The sequence below is a fragment of the Leiobunum rupestre genome, chromosome 6 (genome assembly GCF_980474605.1).
Source record: "Leiobunum rupestre chromosome 6, qqLeiRupe1.1.hap1, whole genome shotgun sequence".
NCBI classification, from domain to species: domain Eukaryota; kingdom Metazoa; phylum Arthropoda; class Arachnida; order Opiliones; family Sclerosomatidae; genus Leiobunum; species Leiobunum rupestre.
The window spans coordinates 9810200-9834269 of NC_143389.1; the positions used below are offsets into that span (position 1 = coordinate 9810200).

A 24070-nucleotide genomic window follows, 5' to 3' on the forward strand; every position below is an offset into this window, starting at 1 on the left:
ACGACAAAAACACAAAAGATAGCATTTATTGATGATTTTGATACCTTTCGTAATTAAAATAATTCATTTATTCACGCGAGTAATGGACGAACTTTCATTTCGACATTCTTAAAGGAATAATGAAAGCCTCTTAAATCTTTCCAATTTACTCCGTCGGCGTAGCTACTGTGATTTCCCCTCAAATAGAGGCCATTTAGATTTGCGTTATGACAGTCTCCGTACCACCAACCGCCTTTAAACTTATCCACGCAGTAGTGGTCTGTTTTATCGAAGGTGTGGAAAACCTTCCCGCTGTGATAGGACAATGAATCACCTGAAAAGATAAACCAAAATCAAATATGATTTTCGTGAAATAAATAGTGTTGTGGAGCCTCAGCTATACCGATTGTTTAACTATGGTTCCGTTTAATCCTCGGGTAAGTTTTGAAGTCGTCATATCATTAAAACATAAGGATATTGGAGCAAGTACAGCGTAAGGCCAATTCAATGGTACACTGTTAAAAATTACTGTAGCTTCCTGTTAAATTTTAACAGGTAAATTCCAGTACCAACTTTTACAGTTAGAAATATTAAAAGATTTTGACATATCCATGGAAATTTAATAACTAAAATTTTTTTATTAACAGAGAGACACGCATGTATTTTTCAAAAATATTATTTAATCAATAATTTGGGTGTAAAGAGCCCACAATTTTACCAAAGACAATTGAGCTTTCGACCCGCGGGCCTTCGTCAGAGTGAGAAGAATTTTAAATTTCATTATTTTAACGTAATAATTAAGTTAATAATGGGGCCGTTTTAGTTAAGTGGATATTTGTATTGTATATTTGGTATAAACAAATCGCCTACGCTTAACTCAATAACGGGTCAATTTTTAAATTATCTCGTTAAACGCGATAATTTAAAACTTTTGCACCTAACAGTAATTGAAGTATCACCACTTGGTATCACTTCAAAACAACCTTGCACAAGTCTGAATAGCTATCTGGGGTAGTAATAGAGTGTTCAATATTTTTGTGTTCAATAATTATGATTCTAGAGTGATAAATTTGTATATATTATAGTTATCACTTTGAAGGAAAATAGCAGGAAAAAAACACTTAATCAACTTAATACTGTAAATATACAAATATTTCACCCAGAATCTCAATTATTGAAACTAAAAATATTTAGCATAGCTATTTTATTATTACCCTAGTCAGATTAGGGAAGGTTGTTTTAAGTTATGAATCAAATGAATTTTTAAAAAAATTTCTTTAGCTTTTAAATATATTATACACCACGATGGATACCAAAATTTCAAACTCAAATTTAATAAAGGCTTGCTTAATGAATTTTTTTCACTCGTTAACATATTCAGTGAGTGAACACAAGACTTATAAAGCTAATTAAAGGCAACTTCCCCTATATTTCGCTCTGAAAATACTGAAGCTTCCATCAGTCCAGTTAGTTTAACATATTCAAATTTTTCTTCAGGTCAATTGAACCAAAAACATTTTCTACGTTATTAGTACTTAGCACAGCTTTTCTGACTTGAACCTGGTTTTTTAATGCTTATTAAATTAGAATTAAATGAATAAATTACTCCAGCTGTTATATAAATGATATAGATTGGAAAGAAAAAATCTTATTCAAAAAGCTGAAGTATATTTTTTATTTAACACCATCACTTAAAAACAACCTTGCCCAAGTCTGATTAGCTGCGTTGGGTAATTTTTCGATTCAATAATTGTAATTCTGGGAAAAATTGCATGTAATTAAGTAATCGCATTGAAAGAAGCTTCAGTGTTTTCATAGTGAAATGTAAGGGAAATTGGCTTGAAATATAGTGGAAAATTACCTTTGTAATTCTATGTTCACCCATTGAGTATGGTAGCAGATAAAAAAAATCAGCCAAACTAATATGCAAATATGTCACTCAGAATCAAAATTATTGAACCCAAAAAATATTTAGCTATTTTATTATTACCCTACAGAGATAGTCAGACTTAGGGAAGCTTGTTTTAAGATTAGTTAAAAATGAATTTGGAAAAAAAATTGCTTGAGCTTTTAAATATATGGTACAGGATGGATCACATTTAATGTGATTATGCTGAGTGAAAAATTTGCACAAGTTAGAGTTATTGAATTGCAGGAAAGTTGTTTTCAGGGTTGAATTTAAGGGAAGTTGCCTTTAAATATAGTTGAAAATTATCTTTTGAAGTCTGTGTTCACCCATTGAATATGTTAAGAAGTGAAAATTTCATTTAGCAAGCTTTTATTAAATTTTATTTTGAAATTTTGGTATCCACCCTGTATCATATATTTAAAAGCTCAAGCATTTTTTTTTCAAATTTAATTTTAATCACATCTTAAAACAAGCTTCTCTAGGTCTGACTAGCTTTGTTGGGTAATAATAAAATAGCTAAATATTTTTTGGGTTTAATAATTGTGATTCCGAGTGAAAAATTTGCATATATTACAGAATTAGGCTGGCTAATTTTTTTCACCTGCTAATATTCTAAATGGGTGAACATAGAATAACAAAGGTAATTTTCCACTATATTTAAAGCCAACTTTCCTTACATTTCACTATAAAAACACTGAAGTGTCTCTCAATGCGATAACTTAATTACATGCAATTTTTTTCCCAGAATTACAATTATTGAACCTAAAAAATATATAACCACCTCAGAATTACCCAACAAAGCTTATCAGACTTTAGCAAGGTTATTTATTGTTTTTAAGTGATGGTGTTAAATTTAAAAAAATTACTTCAGCTTTTAAATAAGATTTTTTGTATCCACCTAGCTATATCATTTACATAAAATCTGAAATTATTATTATTTTTAATTCAAATTTAATCATCACTTTAAAAACCTTGTGCAGGTCAAAATAGTTGTGTAGGGTACTAATAACGGAGATAAATATTTCTTGGTTCAGTTTATGTGATGATTCTGAGGGAAACATTTGCATATGTTAAAGTTATTGGATTGAAGGAAACTTCAGTGTTTTCAGGGGGGAATTTTAAGGGAAGTTGCCTTTAAAATTAGTTAAAAAATTTCTTTTTAAGTCTGTGCACTTCACCCATTGAATATGTTAGGAAGTGAAAAAATTTCATTTTGAAATTTTGGTTTCCACCATGTACATATATTGAAAAGCTCAAGCATTGTTTCCAAATTAATTTTAACCATATTTTAAAACAAGCTTCCCTACACATAACTGAACCAAGAAATATTTATCTACGTTATTAGTACTGTACACAACTATTATGACTTGCACAAGGTTTTTAAAGTGATAATATTTCATATTTTATGTAAATGATATAGGGTGGATCAAAAAAAATCTTATTTAAAAGCTGAAGTAATTTTTTATATTGAACACCATCACTTAAAAACAACCTTGCCCAAGTCTGAATAGCTGTGTTGGGTAATCCTAAGGTGGTAACATATTTTTTTTCCTATTCAATAATTGTAATTATGGGAAAAAAATTGCATATAATAAAGTTATCGCATTGAAAGAAGCTTCAGTGTTTTCATAGTGAAATGTAAGGGGAGTTGACTTCAAATATAGTGGAAAATTATCTTTGTTATTCTATGTTCACCCGTTGAGAATGGTAGCAGGTGAAAAATATAATTAGCCAACCTAATACTGTAATATATGGAAATATTTCTCTAAGAATCAGAATTATTAAACCCAAAAATATTTAGCAATTTTATTATTACCCTACAAAGTTAGTCAGACTTAGGGAAGCTTGTTTTAAGATATGGTTAAAATTAATTTGAAAACAAAATGCTTGAGTTTTTAAATGATACAGGGTGGATACCAAAATTTATAAATAAAATTTAATAAAAACTTGCTAAATGAAATTTATTCACTTCCTAACATATTCAATGGGTGAAGTGCACAGACTTAAAAAGAAAATTTTCAACTAATTTTAAAGGCAACTTCCCTTAAATTTCCCCCTGAAAACACTGAAGTTTCCTTCAATCCAATAACTTTAACATATGCAAATGTTTAACTCAGAATCATCACATAAACTGAACCAAGAAATATTTATCTCCGTTATTAGTACCCTACACAACTATTTTGACTTGCACAAAGGTTTTAAAGTGATGGTAAAATAGGATTAAAAAAATATTTCAGGTTTTATGTAAATGATTAAAAATCTTATTTAAAAGCTGAAGATTTTTTTTTAATTGAACACCATCACTAAAAAACAACCTTGCCCAAGTCTGTATACCTGTGTTGGGTAATTAAAAGGTGGTGACGTATTTTTTTCTCTTCAATAATTGTGATTCTGGAAAATAAAACTACATATAATAAAGTTATTGTAGTGAAGGAAGTTTCAATGTTTATAAAGTGAAATGTAACGGAAGTTGCCTTTAAATATAGTTATAAAATTATATTTGTTAGTGTGTTACCATTTGGTATGGTAGCAGATGAAAAATTTTATTAACCCAAGTTAATACTGTAATATATGATTTTTTTTAGCCCAGAATCACAATTATTGAACCAAAAGATATGTAACCACTTTAATATTTTAAAAAGTTGGCGAAATGAAAATTTTACACCTGCTACCGTATTCAATGCTGTGAAAACAAACTAATAATGTTTATTTTCAGCTACATTCAAAGGAAACTTTTATATTCCCTGATAACTTTAATATATTAAATTTTTTTGCCCTAAATCACAATTATTGAATCCAAAAATATTTAACCACCCATTTATTACTTTACATAGTTAATCAGACTTCGGCAAAGTTGTTTTTAAGTGATGGTATCAAATTGAAAAAAACAATAATTAAGTTTTATCTATTTAAATTTAAAATTGCTATTCATGTTACAATTGTTTAGATCACTTATGTACAATTATCATGTAGTAACTAATATTTGGAATTAATTTTGGGTAGGCTTATAGCCACAGCATAATTTTTGTGACAACAGGATAATAAAGTTCTACATCTATTGTTAAATTACCGTAAACATAATGTTAAATTTCATGTTGGAACAACAGCAATTTAAAATTTACTGTTAATGTTACTTTATATTTCTCGTGTCTAGAACAGGTTTTTACCTCTCCGAGGGGACTATGTCCTCTAGGAGGGGTTTTACAATCACCGTGTCTGTCTGTCTGTTTGTGTTTCTGTGTGTCTGTGTGCTGAAAACGCGTTACCGGGGCAAAGTCAAAAACCGTTTTTGCAGTTTAAATGGATGCAAAACCCCCGTGTGCCGGTGAGCGTTAACGAATGAATTTGCGGTTGGGTTGGGTGCGGTTGTTATTTTCGTTAACGCTCACCGTCGCGACGGTTTCAACTCAGTTTTATTGGAAAGTTTATTTTTGTAATGCTTATGTGTAGTGCGGGAATGTTGAGTTTGTGTTACGGCGGTTGTGGGTGATGAGTTTGTTGAAAATTTAAAGTTCAAATCTTGTTTTAGCGCAGTCATCAGAGATAAGATGGTTAAAGGGTAAAACCCGTGGGTGGTCCACCTAGTTATTTTTTTGTAATTTATTTGGTTTTTTTAGTCGTATATTTTTATCTATTGTGTGTTTAGCGTATTTAGTTTTCAAGCGTAATAGTTCATTTATGAAGAAAATTTGGAGTTGTATACATCGTGCGCTTACACTTTTGCTGGTCTGGTTTTTAACTGGGTTGTCATTACTTCGTAATTTATTTTAAACGTTTTCTCGACGGATTAAGATGTTTAATGCTGTTTATCAATTGGGTTCGTTTTTTTTATTTATAAAGAGCCTAACTATTCCGTCTACGGTCATTTATTGATATACGAGCTGTCGTTTAGTCAAGTGGCCTTCAGTGCTTTGTGAATTGTAAGTTTTTCGATTCTTGTTTAAACATTTTTATTGGTGTGGAAATTTGAATATCTACGATTCCTAATGCAGTCATTGGTTTCCTGGGTGTGCGAGATATTGTAAATTGGACAGTATTGATCTTTTTCATGCGGTATGTGTCACAACGTCAACAGGAAGTCTACGAGTCGTCCACTATACCTGATGTCGAATATAGCAGTAGAAGGAAAGTAAGGTCGACACTCCGATCCCAGGATCGAGGATCGAGGATCCAGGATTTAAGGGGTGAAATGGGGGTAAAATCGTCGAAAAGTCAATATATTTATGGTATTCCTCGCGACGATTTGTTTTCCCGTATATCAACATATTGTGTCCAGGCCAACTTGTTCATTTATCTACGCTTATCTCGAAAGATACTTGAACGTATATCTTATCAAGTTTTATCGTACGGAATAAGTTGAAATGATGTAAAATTTGATAACCTAGGCGGCGCGTGCGCAGATTACCCCGGGGGACGCGGTTAATTTGAATTTAAGAGTGTTTTGACGTCATGGAATATTCGTTGTTAAAGTAGAATGGAAATATTTTTAAACTTCATTTTAATATCATTGTAGTACTTAAATATGCTTGACACTTGAACCAATCTCACGAGTATTTCTTAAAACGAATATCTCGATCGCGTTTTATCGTACGAAATAAGTGGAAATTATGTAAGTTGTATGATACTTGATAACCTAGGCAGGAAGATAGCGCGCGCGTGCGCGGATTACCTGGGAGGCGCGGATTGCCCGGGCGCGCGGTTAATTTGAATTTAAAACATGGATTCCCTCTCCGAAATAATTCATGTACCCAAAATTGGACCGCAAGTTTTTTTCTTTTAGGGGAATCTCTATGGGAGTTTAACATTACAATAAAGCTAATAGTTCCAGTTTGGGGTACTTTTGGTCCGAAATGGGGTACATAGGGCCGAAAATGGTGACTTTGGTCGTTTTAAGGGTACCTTTGGTCTATTTTGGTCCATTTTTGGGTACATCAGAAAAGCAGTTGGAAAACGAAGAGCCTTATTTTTTTTTTCCACCCATCTCCAAACTCCAAACATATATTGCTATAATTTATTTATCCCTTCCGTAGGTATAAAATAAGATAAAAACCACTTACCTATATTTTAATTACGGTAAATTAAAAATACTTAATTAGTGGACTAAGTTACGTTTAAAAGAACCTTTTGTAACAATTCCAATATGTAAATATAGGTATAAGGATTGAAAAAATACTTGAAGTGGTTTTACTGATAAACTCTAAAGGAATTTAACTTTAAAGGGTATCTTAGATTATTGTTTTTAATTTTATTCAAGTTGAAAACGTATTAAGAGTCCTTCAAAGTACTATAAAAGGATTTTATTTACGAACTTAATTCATATTTTCTTCAAACTTTCAATTCGCTTTTATTACTATTTAAATACGGTAAAATATAATTGTTATACACAAATATAGTCAGAAAGATACTATAAAACACTAAAATTAAAATTAAATTAAATTTGTGTGGATAAGATTTGTAAATATCATTTTGAAACTTATAACTTTCACGCTTTATTTAAGTCAAGCCAATAAAAACAATTACCTATATTTTAAATACGGTAAAATATAAATACATTTCCGATATGTAAATAGGTAGAATAACACTATGAAAAGTTACTTTTTCTTCTTTTAATACGACAACACACAACTCTGATACGCAAATATATAAAGAAAATATAAAAAAAATTTACTCTACGTTCGATACGTTAAAATACATTTCCGATACACAAATATAGATAAAGAAATACTATAAAATGTAAAAAGATAGAAAAATACTACACATTAACCATTATGAATTTAAGCTTACAACATCCTTCACGTATAGAGCATAACATATATGTTCAGAGTTAACTTGTTTCCTCGTTATCTTTATCGCATGTGTTTTCAATAGCGTATGTAATAAGTTAAGAATGAACTGAAATGGTGTATGTTTAAACCTCGTAGAATAAAGAGTAAAACATATGTTCAGAGTCGGCTTGATTACTAAAGCGAATACCACAGAGACGTTTCCGGTGTAGTCACGTAGGAAGAAAAATACTACAACACTCTCTATACTCTACATTCAACACGTTAAAATATACTTCCGAAATGCCAATATAGGTAGTAAAATACTACAAAATATCTATACTTCACCTTCAATACGTTAAATTACATTCCAATATGTAAATATAGGAGGAAAAATACTACAAAAGCCTCTTTTCTTGGCGTTCAATATGTTAAAATAGATTTCTGAAATGCAAATATAGGTAGTAAATACTACAAAAGCCTCTTTTCTTGGCGTTCAATATGTTAAAATAGATTTCTGAAATGCAAATATAGGTAGTAATTACTACAAAAGCCTCTTACTCTACGTTCAATACGTTAAATTAATGATATGCCTCCGATCGAATCGTTCATTTTTTCCTATTTAAATATACGCATTTAAATTAGAATTGCTTCTAGTGTTCGGCAGTCGATTAATTTTTATCCACAAATTTTCCGATTTATTTAAAAAACGTTGGTAAAAAGAATATCATTTTAACTTATTTAATTGTGTTTTTTACCCAACCAAGCATTTATTTGAATAAAAGTGGTATTTATTTAAATAACCAATAGTTAAATAAAAATTGTTAAATGTTTAAATAATCGAAAGTGAACAAGCCTATTTTTTAAATAAAACAAACAGACTTTAGAGTTGATAAGATTTGAAAATATCATTTGAAACTAATAATTTTCACGCTTTATTTAAGTCAAGCAATTACATTTTTAAAAATGAAAGAAGTTAAACAATATAAAAATTTGTAAATATTGTAAATATTTTAAGGTAATAAAGAAATTAAGAAATGTTTTAATTAAAATATATTTCATTTTCTACTACATTTTTAAAAATGAAAGAAGTTTAACAATATAATTATTCTAATATAATTTCAAAATCAGGTATTATTTAAAGTACAAATGCATAATTTAGTGAAGCAATTCTTACTTAAATACTTTTATTTAATTAATTTGTGTATCTGAAATGTATTAATTGAAAAATAAGTGGGTTTTACTATTTATCACGGTTTTATATATATATATATATATATATATATATATATATATATATATATATATATATATATATATATATATTGGAATTGTTACAAAAGGTTCTTTTAAACGTAACTTAGTACATTAATTTATTTTGGAAGTTCAAAACGTATTAAGAGCCCTTCAGAGTACTATAAAAGGACTTCATTTACAAACTAAATTAATATTTTCTTCAAACTTTCAATTCGTTATAATTTGAATTTAAATGAAAACATCATGGATTATAGGTGCGTAATCTACTATTAGACCGAACTAATTAAAAAAATACTTAAAGTAAGTGGTTTTACTGATAAACTCTAAAGGAATTTTGGAATTTTCTAGAATAGCAAAGTAAAACTAAAACGTAAACCAAGTTTAAAACGAAACTAATAACTAATAGTAAGTAATTTTTTTGATTTTTCGTTTTTTAATTTTTGAGTTCCCTATATTATTATAAACTAAATTAAATATAATTTTTGAAAATTTGTGATAAAAGATCTGCTCCTTCGTGTTTTACATATATTTAAAAACTCGAGATTTTAATGAATTGTTTTCAAAGCATGAAAAATATAGCAGATCCTTTGATTTTAATTGTAGTTAGTAGTTACTTAAAAAAAGTCGCTAGCTGACTTGGAGCTGGTGTAGTTAAATTTTAAAAATGTGTATTTTAAATTTTGTTTGTAAAAGTGTTTTTTGAAAAAGTTTAGTATTATAGTTTAAATTTATTAAATAAAATAAAATATAAATTATACATTTGGTTTAGTATTTTACTATTGCAAGTAAAATTAATAGTAATTTCAATTACTTTTTTAGTTTTTTTTTGACAAATATGCAAACTATTTAGTTATTTCAAAAACAAATACGTCGAATTATTTGGTTTTCGAAATACTATTGGTTAGTTTTTATATCTTTAATTTTATTTTTCAGAACAATTTCTCTTTGTCTAGTTTCTTCTAACTTTAATGTAGATGGCCTTAAAGCCAAGTATTTAACAAATTTTGTAACCAAGTAGATGGAGCTTTAAACAATTTTTCAGTCATGTAGTCAAGGAAATGTTCAAATATACGTGTATTTGGTCATTTTGATGGTCAAATAGCCCAGTATGGAACTGCGAGATGATAGTCAGACATTGAGACGCGGGTGGCGCCCGTGCCCCAGCGTCCGCGCCCTCGCCCTGATGGTGCCCCGAGCCTCCGTCGACGTCTGAAATGTGAAATGGGGCACCAACTCTAAAGTCTGTTTGTTTTATTTAAAAAATAGGCTTGTTCACTTTCGATTATTTAAACATTTAACAATTTTTATTTAACTATTGGTTATTTAAATAAATACCACTTTTATTCAAATAAATGCTTGGTTGGGTAAAAAACACAATTAAATAAGTTAAAATGATATTCTTTTTACCAACGTTTTTTAAATAAATCGGAAAATTTGTGGATAAAAATTAATCGACTGCCGAACACTAGAAGCAATTCTAATTTAAATGCGTATATTTAAATAGGAAAAAATGAACGATTCGATCGGAGGCATATCATTAATTTAACGTATTGAACGTAGAGTAAGAGGCTTTTGTAGTAATTACTACCTATATTTGCATTTCAGAAATCTATTTTAACATATTGAAAGCCAAGAAAAGAGGCTTTTGTAGTATTTACTACCTATATTTGCATTTCAGAAATCTATTTTAACATATTGAACGCCAAGAAAAGAGGGTTTTGTAGTATTTACTACCTATATTTACATATTGGAATGTAATTTAACGTATTGAAGGTAGAGTATAGAGATTTTGTAGTATTTACTACCTACATTTGCATTCTTCCTACGTGACTACACCGGAAACGTCTCTGTGTTATTCGCTTTAGTAATCAAGCCGACTCTGAACATATGTTTTACTCTTTATTCTACGAGGTTTAAACATACACCATTTCAGTACATTCTTAACTTATTCCATACGCGATTTAAAACACATGCGATAAAGATAACGAGGAAACAAGTTAACTCTGAACATATATGTTATGCTCTATACGTGAAGGATGTTGTAAGCTTAAATTCATAATGGTTAATGTGTAGTATTTTTCTACCTTTTTACATTTTATAGTATTTCTTTATCTATATTTGTGTATCGGAAATGTATTTTAACGTATCGAACGTAGAGTAAATTTTTTTTTATATTTTCTTTATATATTTGCGTATCAGAGTTGTGTGTTGTCGTATTAAAAGAAGAAAAAGGAACTTTTCATAGTGTTATTCTACCTATTTACATATCGGAAATGTATTTATATTTTACCGTATTTAAAATATAGGTAATTGTTTTTATTGGCTTGACTTAAATAAAGCGTGAAAGTTATTAGTTTCAAAATGATATTTACAAATCTTATCCACACAAATTTAATTTAATTTTAATTTTAGTGTTTTATAGTATCTTTCTGACTATATTTGTGTATAAGAATTATATTTTACCGTATTTAAATAGTTATAAAAGCGAATTGAAAGTTTGAAGAAAATATGAATTAAGTTCGTAAATAAAATCCTTTTATAGTACTTTGAAGGACTCTTAATACGTTTTCAACTTGAATAAAATTAAAAACAATAATCTAAGATACCTTTAAAGTTAAATTCCTTTAGAGTTTATCAGTAAAACTACTTTAAGTATTTTTTCAATCCTTATACCTATATTTACATATTGGAATTGTTACAAAAGGTTCTTTTAAACGTAACTTAGTACACTAATTTAGTATTTTTAATTTACCGTAATTAAAATATAGGTAAGTGGTTTTTATCTTATTTTATACCTACGGAAGGGATAAATAAATTATAGCAATAAATTTTTGGAGTTTGGAGATGGGTGGAAAAAAATAAGGCTCTTCGTTTTTCCAACTGCTTTTCTGATGTACCCAAAAATGGACCAAAATAGACCAAAAGTACCCTTAAAACGACCAAAGTCACCATTTTCGGCCCTATGTACCCCATTTCGGACCAAAAGTACCCCAAACTGGAACTATTAGCTTTATTGTAATGTTAAACTCCCATAGAGATTCCCCTAAAAGAAAAAAACTTGCGGTCCAATTTTGGGTACATGAATTATTTCGGAGAGGGAATCCATGTTTTAAATTCAAATTAACCGTGCGCCCGGGCAATCCGCGCCTCCCAGGTAATCCGCGCACGCGCGCGCTATCTTCCTGCCTAGGTTATCAAGTATCATACAACTTACATAATTTCCAATTATTTCTTACGATAAAACGCGATCGAGATATTCGTTTTAAGAAATACTCGTGAGATTGGTTCAAGTGTCAAGCATATTTAAGTACTACAATGATATTAAAATTAAGTTTACAAATATTTCCATTCTAACAACGAATATTCCATGACGTCAAAACACTCTTAAATTCAAATTAACCGCGTCCCCCGGGGTAATCTGCGCACGCGTCGCCTAGGTTATCAATTTTTACATCATTTCAACTTATTCCGTACGATAAAACTTGATAAGATATACGTTCAAGTATCTTTCGAGATATGCGTAGATAAATGAACAAGTTGGCCTGGACACAATATGTTGATATACGGGAAAACAAATCGTCGCGAGAAATACCCTAAATACATTGACTTTTCGATGATTTTACCCCCATTTCACCCCTTAAATCCTGGATCCTCGATCCTCGATCCTGGGATCGGAGTGTCGACCTTACTTTCCTTCTACTTATAGCTATTCTACGGTATCTTCATCAAGGGCGAGTGTTGAAATAAAATTTGCCTCGTATTATATTTAACTGAAAAACTTGTTCTGTAAATAGGGTTAAATTCAATTGTGCATTGTTTTAGTACGTCTAACTCACTGTTGTAACTACTTAATTTCTAATATTCTGAAAAAATAAACTCGGTTGTTTCGTCTCAATTATTTAAATTAAAATTAAAATTTCATACGTTTTTAGTAAATAACTCTGAATTGCGGAGATATCTTTAAGGGTCGTCTCGAGAAATTAATACCACTAGGGACAATTCTTCCGAGGAGAGGTGTATTTTGGCTGGCTAACTTGTTACTTGCTACGTTTACAGGAAAAAATACCTGTAATGTTACAGGAATTTTCCTGGTAATTTTCTGCCAGGTAAATTTCTGTAAATTTAACAGTTATTTTTAACAGTGTACCCGTGGTACAACAACTACCCTAGGAACGCGTTAAACTGTTTTCATTATCAACATGACGCTTACACACCGATCTCGTTGAAAGTTCCAACTCGTTTGAAATTTTTAAACCATTCGGCCCGATAATTTTTTTAGTTTTTCATTAAGTGGATAACGGAATCTCCAGTTTAGTGGTAGGGACTCTGCGAAAGAATTAGTATTGTTCGTTTCTTATGTGAACTGGTTAATAAAATCAATAGAATTAAGACATCATAAGAACACTTCGAGATTTTTACTACCATGTGTCCATTTTTAGATAATATCATATACGTAATGTTTCCAGAAGTTTATTATAAAAGGCAAAGAAGAAGGCGTTCAGTTTGTTAGCAGACACCTCAGAAGAACCAATTTAAACGGAAGAAATCGAATAAGATGAATCGGCAAGTCTTATTGTGATTTCAGAATCTACGTCGATAGAAGAAGCTTTGGCAAATCCACACGCCAAGGATTGGAAGAAAGCAGTCACGGAGGAATTTATATCACTTATCAATTGCAAAACCTGGGACATCTACGAACGTACAGAAAATCAGAAAGTCCTGGCGAATCGGCTAGTCTTCCAACGAAGTACTCTTCCAACGGGGAAGTAAAGCGAAGAAAAGTCCGCCTCATCACTACAGGTTTCGCCGAACGTCCGGGAATCGACTACCAAGAAACGTTCGCTTCAGTCTTGAGATTAAGTTCAGTGAGACTGTCTTTGAGCAAACAAAAATACGCGAAACTCGGACCAAATAGATTCATCCTTTGTATTGCAGTCCATAGGTGGGTCATTCCATGTGAAATGTCCCGTTTTTGAAAAAAATGCCCCACGGCATCAAGCGCGATTTCGACGAAAATTTACACGTTAGTAATTGAGATAATTTTGTTGGGAAATCAAAATTCTTAGCCTTAAACTCATCGTAGTTTTTAAAATATGATTTTTTAAAACTTTTATAAAAACGACGTAAGTACCGGTATTTTCGTTCAAATAATTCTAAAAGTATTAAAGGTAGCCCCATCAAACGTTTTACACTTTAAATATGGGTAGTAGAGAGTAACTTGGATAAATATTATACAATTTGTTTAATTAGATTTGTAATTATAAATTGTTGAAAACGACGACTTTTACTCGAATGTCGCCAACTGAGGTAAACTAAAATGGTTTCTGTCGCGAAGGTATTAAATATGAAATAAATATTGAAGTTTATAATAAGTAACATGGACCCAATAAACACGAAAATTGCGTTGAAAAAATTCTAATAAATTTAGTATCTGAAATATAGCTACTTGAACCGATCCATTTTTTGTAAAACTGCAAAACATGGTAGTGCTATAGGGGAAATTACGGTATAAAGGACAGAAATATACAGACAAAAATAACACGGTTAGAAAGCTGAGATTTCAAGTTACGAAATGCATAAATAAAAAAGATGTATATGAGAGACTTTCAACCCAAAAATAACTTTTAAAAATATGCTATTTTATCTTAAAAACAAATGTTATTTTACATTTTATAATACAGAACAAAAAACTTTAGAGCAAAATATTTTAATTTTGGTTTGCTTTTTGGGTGTTCTATTATTACTATTAATAAATCCTTAAATAATTAAGGAACTAAACAAGAAATAAAAATTTTATCTGCGAAATTTTGATCGAAACAATGAAAAAAAAATTATTTTCCAACGTCTCTCAAGAGTAAATTTTCTTTGATCTAATTTTCTAAGAACAATTAGAACATACGTTTTACTATCAGAACGTATTTTAGGTTTAACTACTGATATTATATTTTGAAACGGCACCCAACATACGTCTTCTCTTCTTGGCCAAGAAAGCTTAAGATCTTTTCTACGAAAGAAACTAACAGATACGTCATTTTCTTCTTCGCAACATTTTACAATGTTCCCAATGTACCAATCTTCGTCATATGTACATGCAATAAATGTTACTGGCACGCATTCTTCTCAAGTTAAAACGTCCGCACGGTTCGTTTGGAACAGAACAACTCTTGTCGCAAATTCATCCTCAGATATCCGTTTGATCTCAAGTTAATTTCCATTTATCGGAAGAAAAGCATGGTGCGATCGAGTACCGGGAATTGTTTTTACTCCGATATATCTTTCGTTGAGGCAAAATTTTTCCACTTGTTTATCAACGTCTTTTTAGAGACGTTACCAAATTGAACATTGGTCACATTTTGAACGCACCAGGCATACATCTCTTCTGGTTTTTGTATTTGGTTTGTTTTGGTCGACGGTAAACTGGCCTTAGCCACAAGTCTTTTCAATGTCCCACCAATTCCATCACATGGACTCTTGCCATGAGAGGTGGCGATAAAGTGCCATTCAGCTTTCATTTGAAAATCATTTTCATGGGAGCACAAATTAGCAAGGTTCTTAAAGTTCTTGTACTGGCTTCCATCTCCATCGCTGAAGTAGATAAGTTGGTTAATCGTTTGGGGAAGATTTGCTTTAATATGTTCAATCATTTTACACAAAAAGGCAGGGACAGTGTTGGCGTTATGCGCGAGAAAATCTGAAATTACGCAGTAGCTATAATGTTGAACTTCTTCACCCGAGAATGGGTTTTTGTTTACAGTCGACCAAAACAAACCAAATACAAAAACCAGAAGAGATGTGCGTTCACAATGTGACCCATGTTCTTAATATTTCTTGTTTAGTTCCTTAATGATTTAAGGATTTATTAATAGTAATAATAGAACACCCAAAAACCAAACCAAAATTAAAATATTTTGCTCTTAAGTTTTTTGTTCTGTATTATAAAATGTAAAATAACATTTGTTTTTAATATAAAATAGCATATTTTTAAGAGTTATTTTTTAGGTTGAAGGTCTCTCATATACATCTTTCTTATTTATGCATTTCGTAGCTTGAAATCACAGCTTTCTAACGGTGTTATTTTTTCTGTATATTTTTGTCCTTTATACCGTAATTTCCCCTAAAGCACTACCATGTTTTGCAGTTTTTCAAAAAATGGATCGGTTTAAGTAGCTATATTTCAAATACTAAATTTACTAGAATTTTTTCAACGCAATTATCGTGTTTATTGGGTCCATGTTACTTATTATAAACTTCAATATTTATTTTATATTTAATACCTTCGCGACAGAAACCTTTTTAGTTTACCTCAGTTGGCGACATTCGAGTAAAAGTCGTCGTTTTCAACAATTTATAATTAAAAATCTAATTAAACAAATTGTATAATATTTATGCTATCTACTCTCTACTACCCATATTTATAGTGTAAAAAGTTTGATGGGGCTAGCTTTAATACTTTTAGAATTATTTGAACGAAAATACCGGGACTTTTGGCGTTTTGAAAATGAACACTTTATACATAATATTTAAAATAAATCATATTTTAAAAACTACGATGAATTTAGGGCTAAGAATTTGGATTTCCCACCAAAAGTATCGTAATTACTAACGTGTAAATTTTCGTCAAAATCGCGCATGGTGCCGTGGGGCATTTTTTTCAAAAAGGGGACATTTGACATGGAATGACCCAGGTGGTTCCTTTTAACGTTACATTTCGTATATACTATTCTCCACCACACTCCCCCCTTTTCGTCTTTCCGTTGCTACGCAACTCATTTTGAATTTTTTAAAGTTAAGGCTTAGTTTATCTTTTCGGTGTAATAGTCTCAAGCCAGCCTTCCCGCACGGTACTGACGACAGGGTTGGCAAGAGCCAGCCAGACTCGTTTAAACCACCCTGGTTTAAGCCGGATTTAACCACCAAATAAAATCCATGGTTAAAACCACTTTTTTTTTATAAACAAAATTGAGAAATTAATTAGAAACATTGACAAAACTTAACCTTCACTTTTTGTCGCAAGTAATGAGAGCTAACATATAAGCAATTAGGGTATCTTAAAATAATTTTGCGCGTGAAAATACGCTGCCATGTTAGGGTATAAAAGCGGATAAATAAGTCTGCTATACCTCACAATGTAAAGGTACTGTCACGCGCAAAAACATAATTTTTAAATCGGGAAATTTGAGCAATGAGGGTTTGATATAAGCCATTTGATCATTTTTATTAATGGTTTTAACCGGTTTAAACCACCAGTTACAGCCGGATTTATCTATACTGGATTTTCCATTTAAAAAAAGCCGGATTTTTGCTAACCCTGACTGACGAGTCCCAAATAGGACGAAACCGGTCTACCGTTGGAAATTCTGGCTATTTTATTTTATTTAATTTTTCACTCGAAAATGTATACAACCACCTACTGCGATGGAGCTTACATGCCTTCCCTTCATTGATATAAAAGTTGTAATTTAAAATGTTACTTTCTTTAAAATGAAGTTCACATAGAACATTTGATAACTTTAATTTCTGCTCCAGGAACATATCCTGCCACAGTTTGAAGTTTTCGGGCGTAAGAGGGGCTTTGAAATATTGAATTTTGGCTATTTCATCGCATTCTAATTTATTTTGACACCACTGCTTGGATTTTCAATTTGAAACCCAACATTTGGATATGGGCTTCGCCATTCCAAAATAATTTTGACGAAGGCCTAAGGAGAGTTAATTTATTAATCACTGATTATTTATTTATTCTTGTTTAATATAAATAAATATATTATTTAACATGGAACTATTTAGAAACTGTAATTACCTTTAAACCTTAAGTAACCATGTAGTAATTAAATTTTCCGGTGAAAACAGTTACAAACTCGTACCTCGTTGACAAACCAAAGCGTGGGCTCTAGTAAAGTTATATGTAATTCATAATTTAATATTTAAAATTTTTGCCACTGTATTGCGCTAAATGCAGCAGCCCATGAGAGCCAGAGACCGAGGTGGGGGAAGGAAGTTACTCTTTCAAAGGAAAAGTGACTCAACCATCTCTTCTAAAGCCTCAGTTTCGAGAAGAGGTGACGTCATCATGGTCATCGCCGTATATGTTGACGACCTGATACTCGCTTCTAACTATCCAGGCTAAATGCAGAAAGTTGGAATTAGGAGGGTTTATACTTGCGTCCAATCCATAAATGATTGGGAATGGAAATTCATCAAGACTTGGAGTAGAATAACATTCGAATCACTCAGATAAAATACCGAAAAGCAATCACGAGTTAATTCGGTATGCAGGAATCAAAAGTTGTCACTTGACCGGTGGATGGAAACAACAAGCTGCAGAAGTCACGAAGCCTTATCCGTATCGGGCATTGGTTGGTTCCCTGTTTTATTGGGTGGTGTCAACCCATTTGGAAATTGCCCATTCAGTCAGCGCCCTAAGTCAATTTAATAGAACATTGAGTGGTTGGAAAACGAGTCCTGCGATATTTGAAGGGGACTACACCATGGATTAAAATTCAGGAAGCATGGATTGGAAATAGAAGGTTTCGCCGACACAGGCTGGGGCGGATACAACAAAGACCGAAAGTCGTACACTGGATACGTCTTCAAAAAAATTAAATTTCTCTATATGAAAAATTTTGATATTAAGTATTTTTTTGAATTGTTTTATTGAAATATAAAGCCATTTATTGGTCTCACTGGAATTTAAAACGTTCAGTCACTTAGAAATGTGTATATAATAAATTTGATAATTAGAATAATTTGATGTAGAATGTTGAAGTAGGTGTCAGCCTAATATTAAATTAAACCAATTATTTTAATAATTTTAGTGAAATCAATTGACACCCTATTTGGTTGAAAATGAGCTATTTTATGGTATCAATGTAATTAGCGAATTGCTAACATTTTTCAACGTGGTATTACGTTAGTTTATCAATGACCTTTGTCGTTTTTACAATAATGCCAGATTGAGAAATTGTCAAGATAACTATTTCAATTACAATAATAACGACGCTTTATTTGTCTATCACAAACATCACCAAAATGACGTCCATTTTCCAAGTTGACGAAAATCCTACCAACATGTATTGTAATAGCTAACTTGCTAATCAGAAATCTGAGATCAGCCACGCATCCAAAACTGCCTCGTTCACTCTCTTAAAACTATCCCCCCCTCGACCCCTTTAAAGTCAGCTTATTGAAATCCAGATAATTTTCCTTATGAAACAAAACGAGGCTCTCATGAACTTTGCACTAAAGATTAGGTACATTAATTATTCCAAATCAAATAGAACAACGCTTCACGGTTTTATTTTAGAACTGAGAGACCAACCATAACCAATAAGAAACCTGGGTTAACGTGAGTAGTAGGAGGCTAATAAATCTGTAATCTTCTAAAACCTCCCCGTTGAGTTAACAACACCATTTTCTTTAAGTGAGTATAAAAATAAAACGGGATAGAATACAGGCGTTCAACTGTATTTCCCCCGAGTTTTACGTGGAAGGGTGCTTTACCGTTATTTGCGAAAATTGTATTTTCATAAATGTAAAAAATTTGTTTGAAAAAAATTAGTGGGTTAATTCAAAATCAGTAATTGCAATTTCCGAGAATCAATATTTCCGTTTCCGATACAGAAATCAATACGATTATATAAAAGCGCAATCACTCCTCACAAAGAAACAAATTCAGCAGAAAACGTCTTTTACTTTTGAAAACGAGCGATTCCGTCAAGATAACGTTTCTTTTATTACATAACAAACAGGTTAATCTGTAAATGGACAGCATAGACTTAGATAACTCATACCATACGTTAAGACAAAAAATATGAACGAACGGTGGACGCGATGAATTTAAATCGCAGAAAACGTCGTTTCAGAATGACAACGAACGAAGGAACAATCCGTAGCTTATTGGGTTTGTTCCCTACTGGCGGTTAGAATTTTGATATAAATCCACAAAAAAAATTTATCGTCTAAAGATTTTATTTTTAAAATCTTTTTAGAAAGATCGCCACTCTTTTAAAATTCTAAATCTGGTTTGTAACATACCAGCGTCTCCACTGTATTCTCCAACTTTGAGTTGATACTTGTTTCTTTCCGTCGAAACTTCGAAAGTGTTGTAGTGAGCGTATCTTTTAACTCCTTCAAAATCCTCCAAATCGACTCTTACGACAGTAGCACCTTCATTCGACAAAGCGAATATCACATCATTTCCTATGATTTAGAAAAACTATGTAAAAGTGCGACTCTTTTACGCGTAATATTGCTGGAATATTTTTATTTAATAGTTTTCATTTTATTGTATGGAGAGAGAGGAAATAACGAAGAAAAGAGACGTCACTAGCAAATAATATTTGCTTTTAATAGATGTTTCCATAAAATAAAACAATAAAAAAATAAAAGTATAAAATGTTTTTATCCGCGTCATGAGCTTAAGATATTTAGTACTTTATTGGCACGAGCGTTTCACACGAGGACTTCGAATTCCAAAATCTTTATCTACAATAACTATAGCTCGCGACGTATATAAAACACATCTACACATTTTCAATCGTAGTTCTTAACGTGTTCTGTCTCAAAACTAATTTAAACTCGAATATTTATTCATACGTGCTGCATTCCCTGATTCCCTGATTCCCTTAAGTCTGATAAATAAAATTATATTATCACTAATATCTTTATATTTCTCGACAGTTTCTAATATTCACGATGTAAATAGCTTTGGAAAAAATTATTATTATTATTATTTAAATGTAAATTCCATTTTTGCCTATTTATTTCCCGATGCGTTACTCATTCAGCGCCTCTGCGAAGGTATTAAAAGAGAGGCATTTATTTAATCATTTGAATTAGCGTCGACTCATTTATAAAAATATCCGATCCTGGCTTTACCTCAAGCAATCGTTGTTGTGGAATTCATTAAAACAATTTAGCAACGTTAAAGGAGTGATAGAGTAATAATTTGAAATATATATTAGGATAAAAAAACATTTCGTTGTCCCTCCTGGTGCTCAAATATAAAAGATTTAATAATAACTACTCTTTGCCAAAATTTGCCATAATTTCGGAAAGTGGGCAGACGAAGGGGAGACAAAATATCAGAGTGTAAAAACTTGTTTCAGTCAAAGTTTCGTTCAAGGGATTATCACCAAGACTTCCCTTTTTATTTACGCCACAGCCTCGTTTTAAAGATAATAAAAAACGACTAACAAACTTTCATATTTAAGCTTACTGAAGTTATTTTTACAACGTTTATTGGAAAGATATGTGAGCATAAACTCACCAATCCAGAATTCATCATTGAGATTTCCGAAACCAGTTTTGTAATCGTGCCAATTTCGATAGAAATTTTCTTGATTTCCATTTTTATCAGTACGTCTCTGAATGACCTGTTAAATTTCACCTTATAAGTTAAATTGTTGGTTATCAAGATTTTTTGCTATTTTCATAAACTTTAATGCATTTTTGATATTTGAAACCAATTTGAAAATTTTAACTTGAATAATCAATTAAATATCATCTCAGCTGTTGATATTTATTTAAGAAAACATTTAGACAATAGGATAATATGATATTGTGAAATGTAGTTAATATTAGAAACGTTTATTCCCTATAATACATTACTTTTTAAAGGAAAGATAATTAATTTTGACAGTTATTTAAATTGAGTAAATAAAGTAATTGGAAAATTTTGGTCTTACAGTCCATCCTCCGGTTGTGGTCGTCATATCGCAATAGACGTTGACGGACCGATTCAGATATCGTGGCCAAATTCTATAAATGCCATTGCCATTAAATCCAAGCCTTTGTTTAAGATCGTAACAGCTGGACGCTGCCGGGCTGTAAGTTGCAATTCCAACGCTGCTATTCGACGAGAGCTCTGTATTTTCTCTTCCATTTATTTTAACGTTTCCATCACAAGAAGCTCCTTTAATATGAATTCTAGTAATTATTTTTCGAAATGGTCAACCAACTTAATGTTATTTATAAAGAAAGGGTGTTAGAATTGTGTGTATAGATAAAAGCCTGAAAGTCAAACGCTGATGTTCATGAGTAGGAGAGTCCCAACAAGTGTTTCTTTCATAAAATTTTCTTCGGGGGGTTTTCCAGACATCCGGGGGTGCCGGTATCCAGTGGCTAGCGTAGCACTCCATGCACGCTTGGCAGTGGCGTCGGAAAAAGGGGAAGCTCCGAGGGGGGGTGATGGACTTTTTCCGGGGGGGCTTCGCCCCCCCGGAGAGATGCCTGAATGAAACACTGGTCCCAACCCTCTTCATTTTTTGAAAACCGAAAACGACCAACACTGATAATTGTTTTTTAAAAGGCAATAGAAAATGCAACTGAAATATTTATTTCGAAATAACGACGAAGAGCAAATCATCGAACTATCGATAATTTTCGCTTTTTTCGTTATAAGCATTAAATATTTTTAACCTTTTACTCAATAACTTTAAATTAACCAAAATACTGTAAGTGACCAAAAGATTAGTAAAATATTAAGGTGAACTGAACTATTACACTTTAGCTGGTAGGCTTTTCTGTAAAACTCAAAAATTATTAAAATATTAGGATTTTTTAAAAATGGCAATGTACGTGTGCGGAAGAGGCTGTTATAGAAATATCAAACCATTGATAGTATTGGTGAAATTCAAAATTGCGGTGGTCTGTAATAAAAAATTTCGACATATGGTCGATGGTGCCAATTTCAGTCTTGGACAGCAAAAATAAACAGCTATTTTAAGTGCGCTTAAGCATTTAGTTTATAATTTGACTAAAATATCGGATATAGTATAACACACTGCCACTTCATAAAATTGAACTCACACAATACATGTAGCTAATTTGATATTTCAATATCCGCCCCTTCTCCACATGCGCTTTGCCATATTTGACGGATCGAGATTTTTTTTTATTTTCGTCGTTATACAAAAACGGTTTTTTTCTTAACAAATACGTAAAACCTGCGAAATAAAAATGTATTTAGTAATACTTATGGAAAACGGGTACGTTGAGAAGATTTTATCTCTTTTCGCCATATTTCTTAAACTCAAAAAGTAAGCTCTTTCCCTTTAAAAAATAATCAACAAGAAATATATATATATAAAAGGGGCGCAAAATCTTACACGGCGTGGGGCGCTACTAACCCAAGCTCCGCCAATGCCTTTCAGTCTTGGTCTGAATAAATAACTTTTTAGTTTATATAAGTGCTTTTACCAATATTTGTCCTACATTGTTCCCCAATAAAATCCAAAACATAACATATTTTGGGTTCACTTACCTTCAAGTTCATCAACTTTAGATTTTGACGTGCGTAGTAATTCTCGTAAGATCAGAACGAAGCTTTCTGAAGAGACTAGACTCTCTTTCAGCGCTGATATAACTCCGCAAGATCTCGCATCGGAAATTAAATGACAATTTGAGAGCTTTCCATCACTTTCTCCCGAACTTTTTTCATTTGGCACAAATTCGTTTTCTGTACTTACTAATACACATATTTCCAAAAGAAGGAAAAATAGCCAAGTTGTTAATTTTTTATTCATTTTCAGCTCAAAAAAACGTTACTTTAAAATGAGTACTTATAATGCAATCGAAAAAGATTTGTCTGTATTTATTTGTTATCCGAGGTTTTATCAGTTTTTATTATTTCGAAAGGGAAATGCCGTTTCAACGATAGGCGTTTTATTGTCTTATAATATTATATCTTTCGTAAATTGATAAAATCAAGTTTTGTTCAAACCTCCTCTACTGAATAATTTACACATTGATAAGAGAATCAGAATCACCTTGTAAAACCAATTTCACGGTTGTAGACTTTTTCAATTAACTGAAAAACATTTATTTTTATTTGGATAGGGTTAGGGTTACCTGCGTTTTTAAACATTTATCATTTTAATTCATCACTACCGTTTTTAAAGAAAGAAAATGTGACGTAAAAGTGACAATTTGTGGAAGCTTTATTGGGTTTACTCTGAATGAAATTTAATAAACTGAAGGGAAATCATCAAACAAACTACGCTCATATTATTTTCAAAAATTAATGAAAAATGTTTTTCCGTGGCGCTTCTTTTAATTGTAGCAGCTTCACTATTGTGAGCTAGTTTTAAACCATATAACCATCTAAACAAAACAAATTTATCGATTTAATATTACTAATCGACCGACAATAGTTTTAAAGAAT

The 24070-nt window shown here is 31.4% G+C and overlaps 1 protein-coding gene across 1 annotated transcript; it reads right to left on the reverse strand.

Annotated features, from left to right (window-relative positions):
- On the reverse strand, positions 1-23484 carry LOC149939235 (techylectin-5A-like). Its single transcript, XM_090177663.1, has 5 exons — positions 23171-23484; positions 21594-21820; positions 21176-21281; positions 19942-20106; positions 1-313 (listed from the first exon to the last, which is right to left on the reverse strand). The coding sequence occupies exons 1-5, from the start codon at positions 23430-23432 to the stop codon at positions 72-74; spliced, it is 1002 nt and encodes a 333-aa protein (XP_090033789.1). The 5' UTR covers positions 23433-23484; the 3' UTR covers positions 1-71.
- Between the last annotated feature and the right edge of the window lie 586 nt (positions 23485-24070).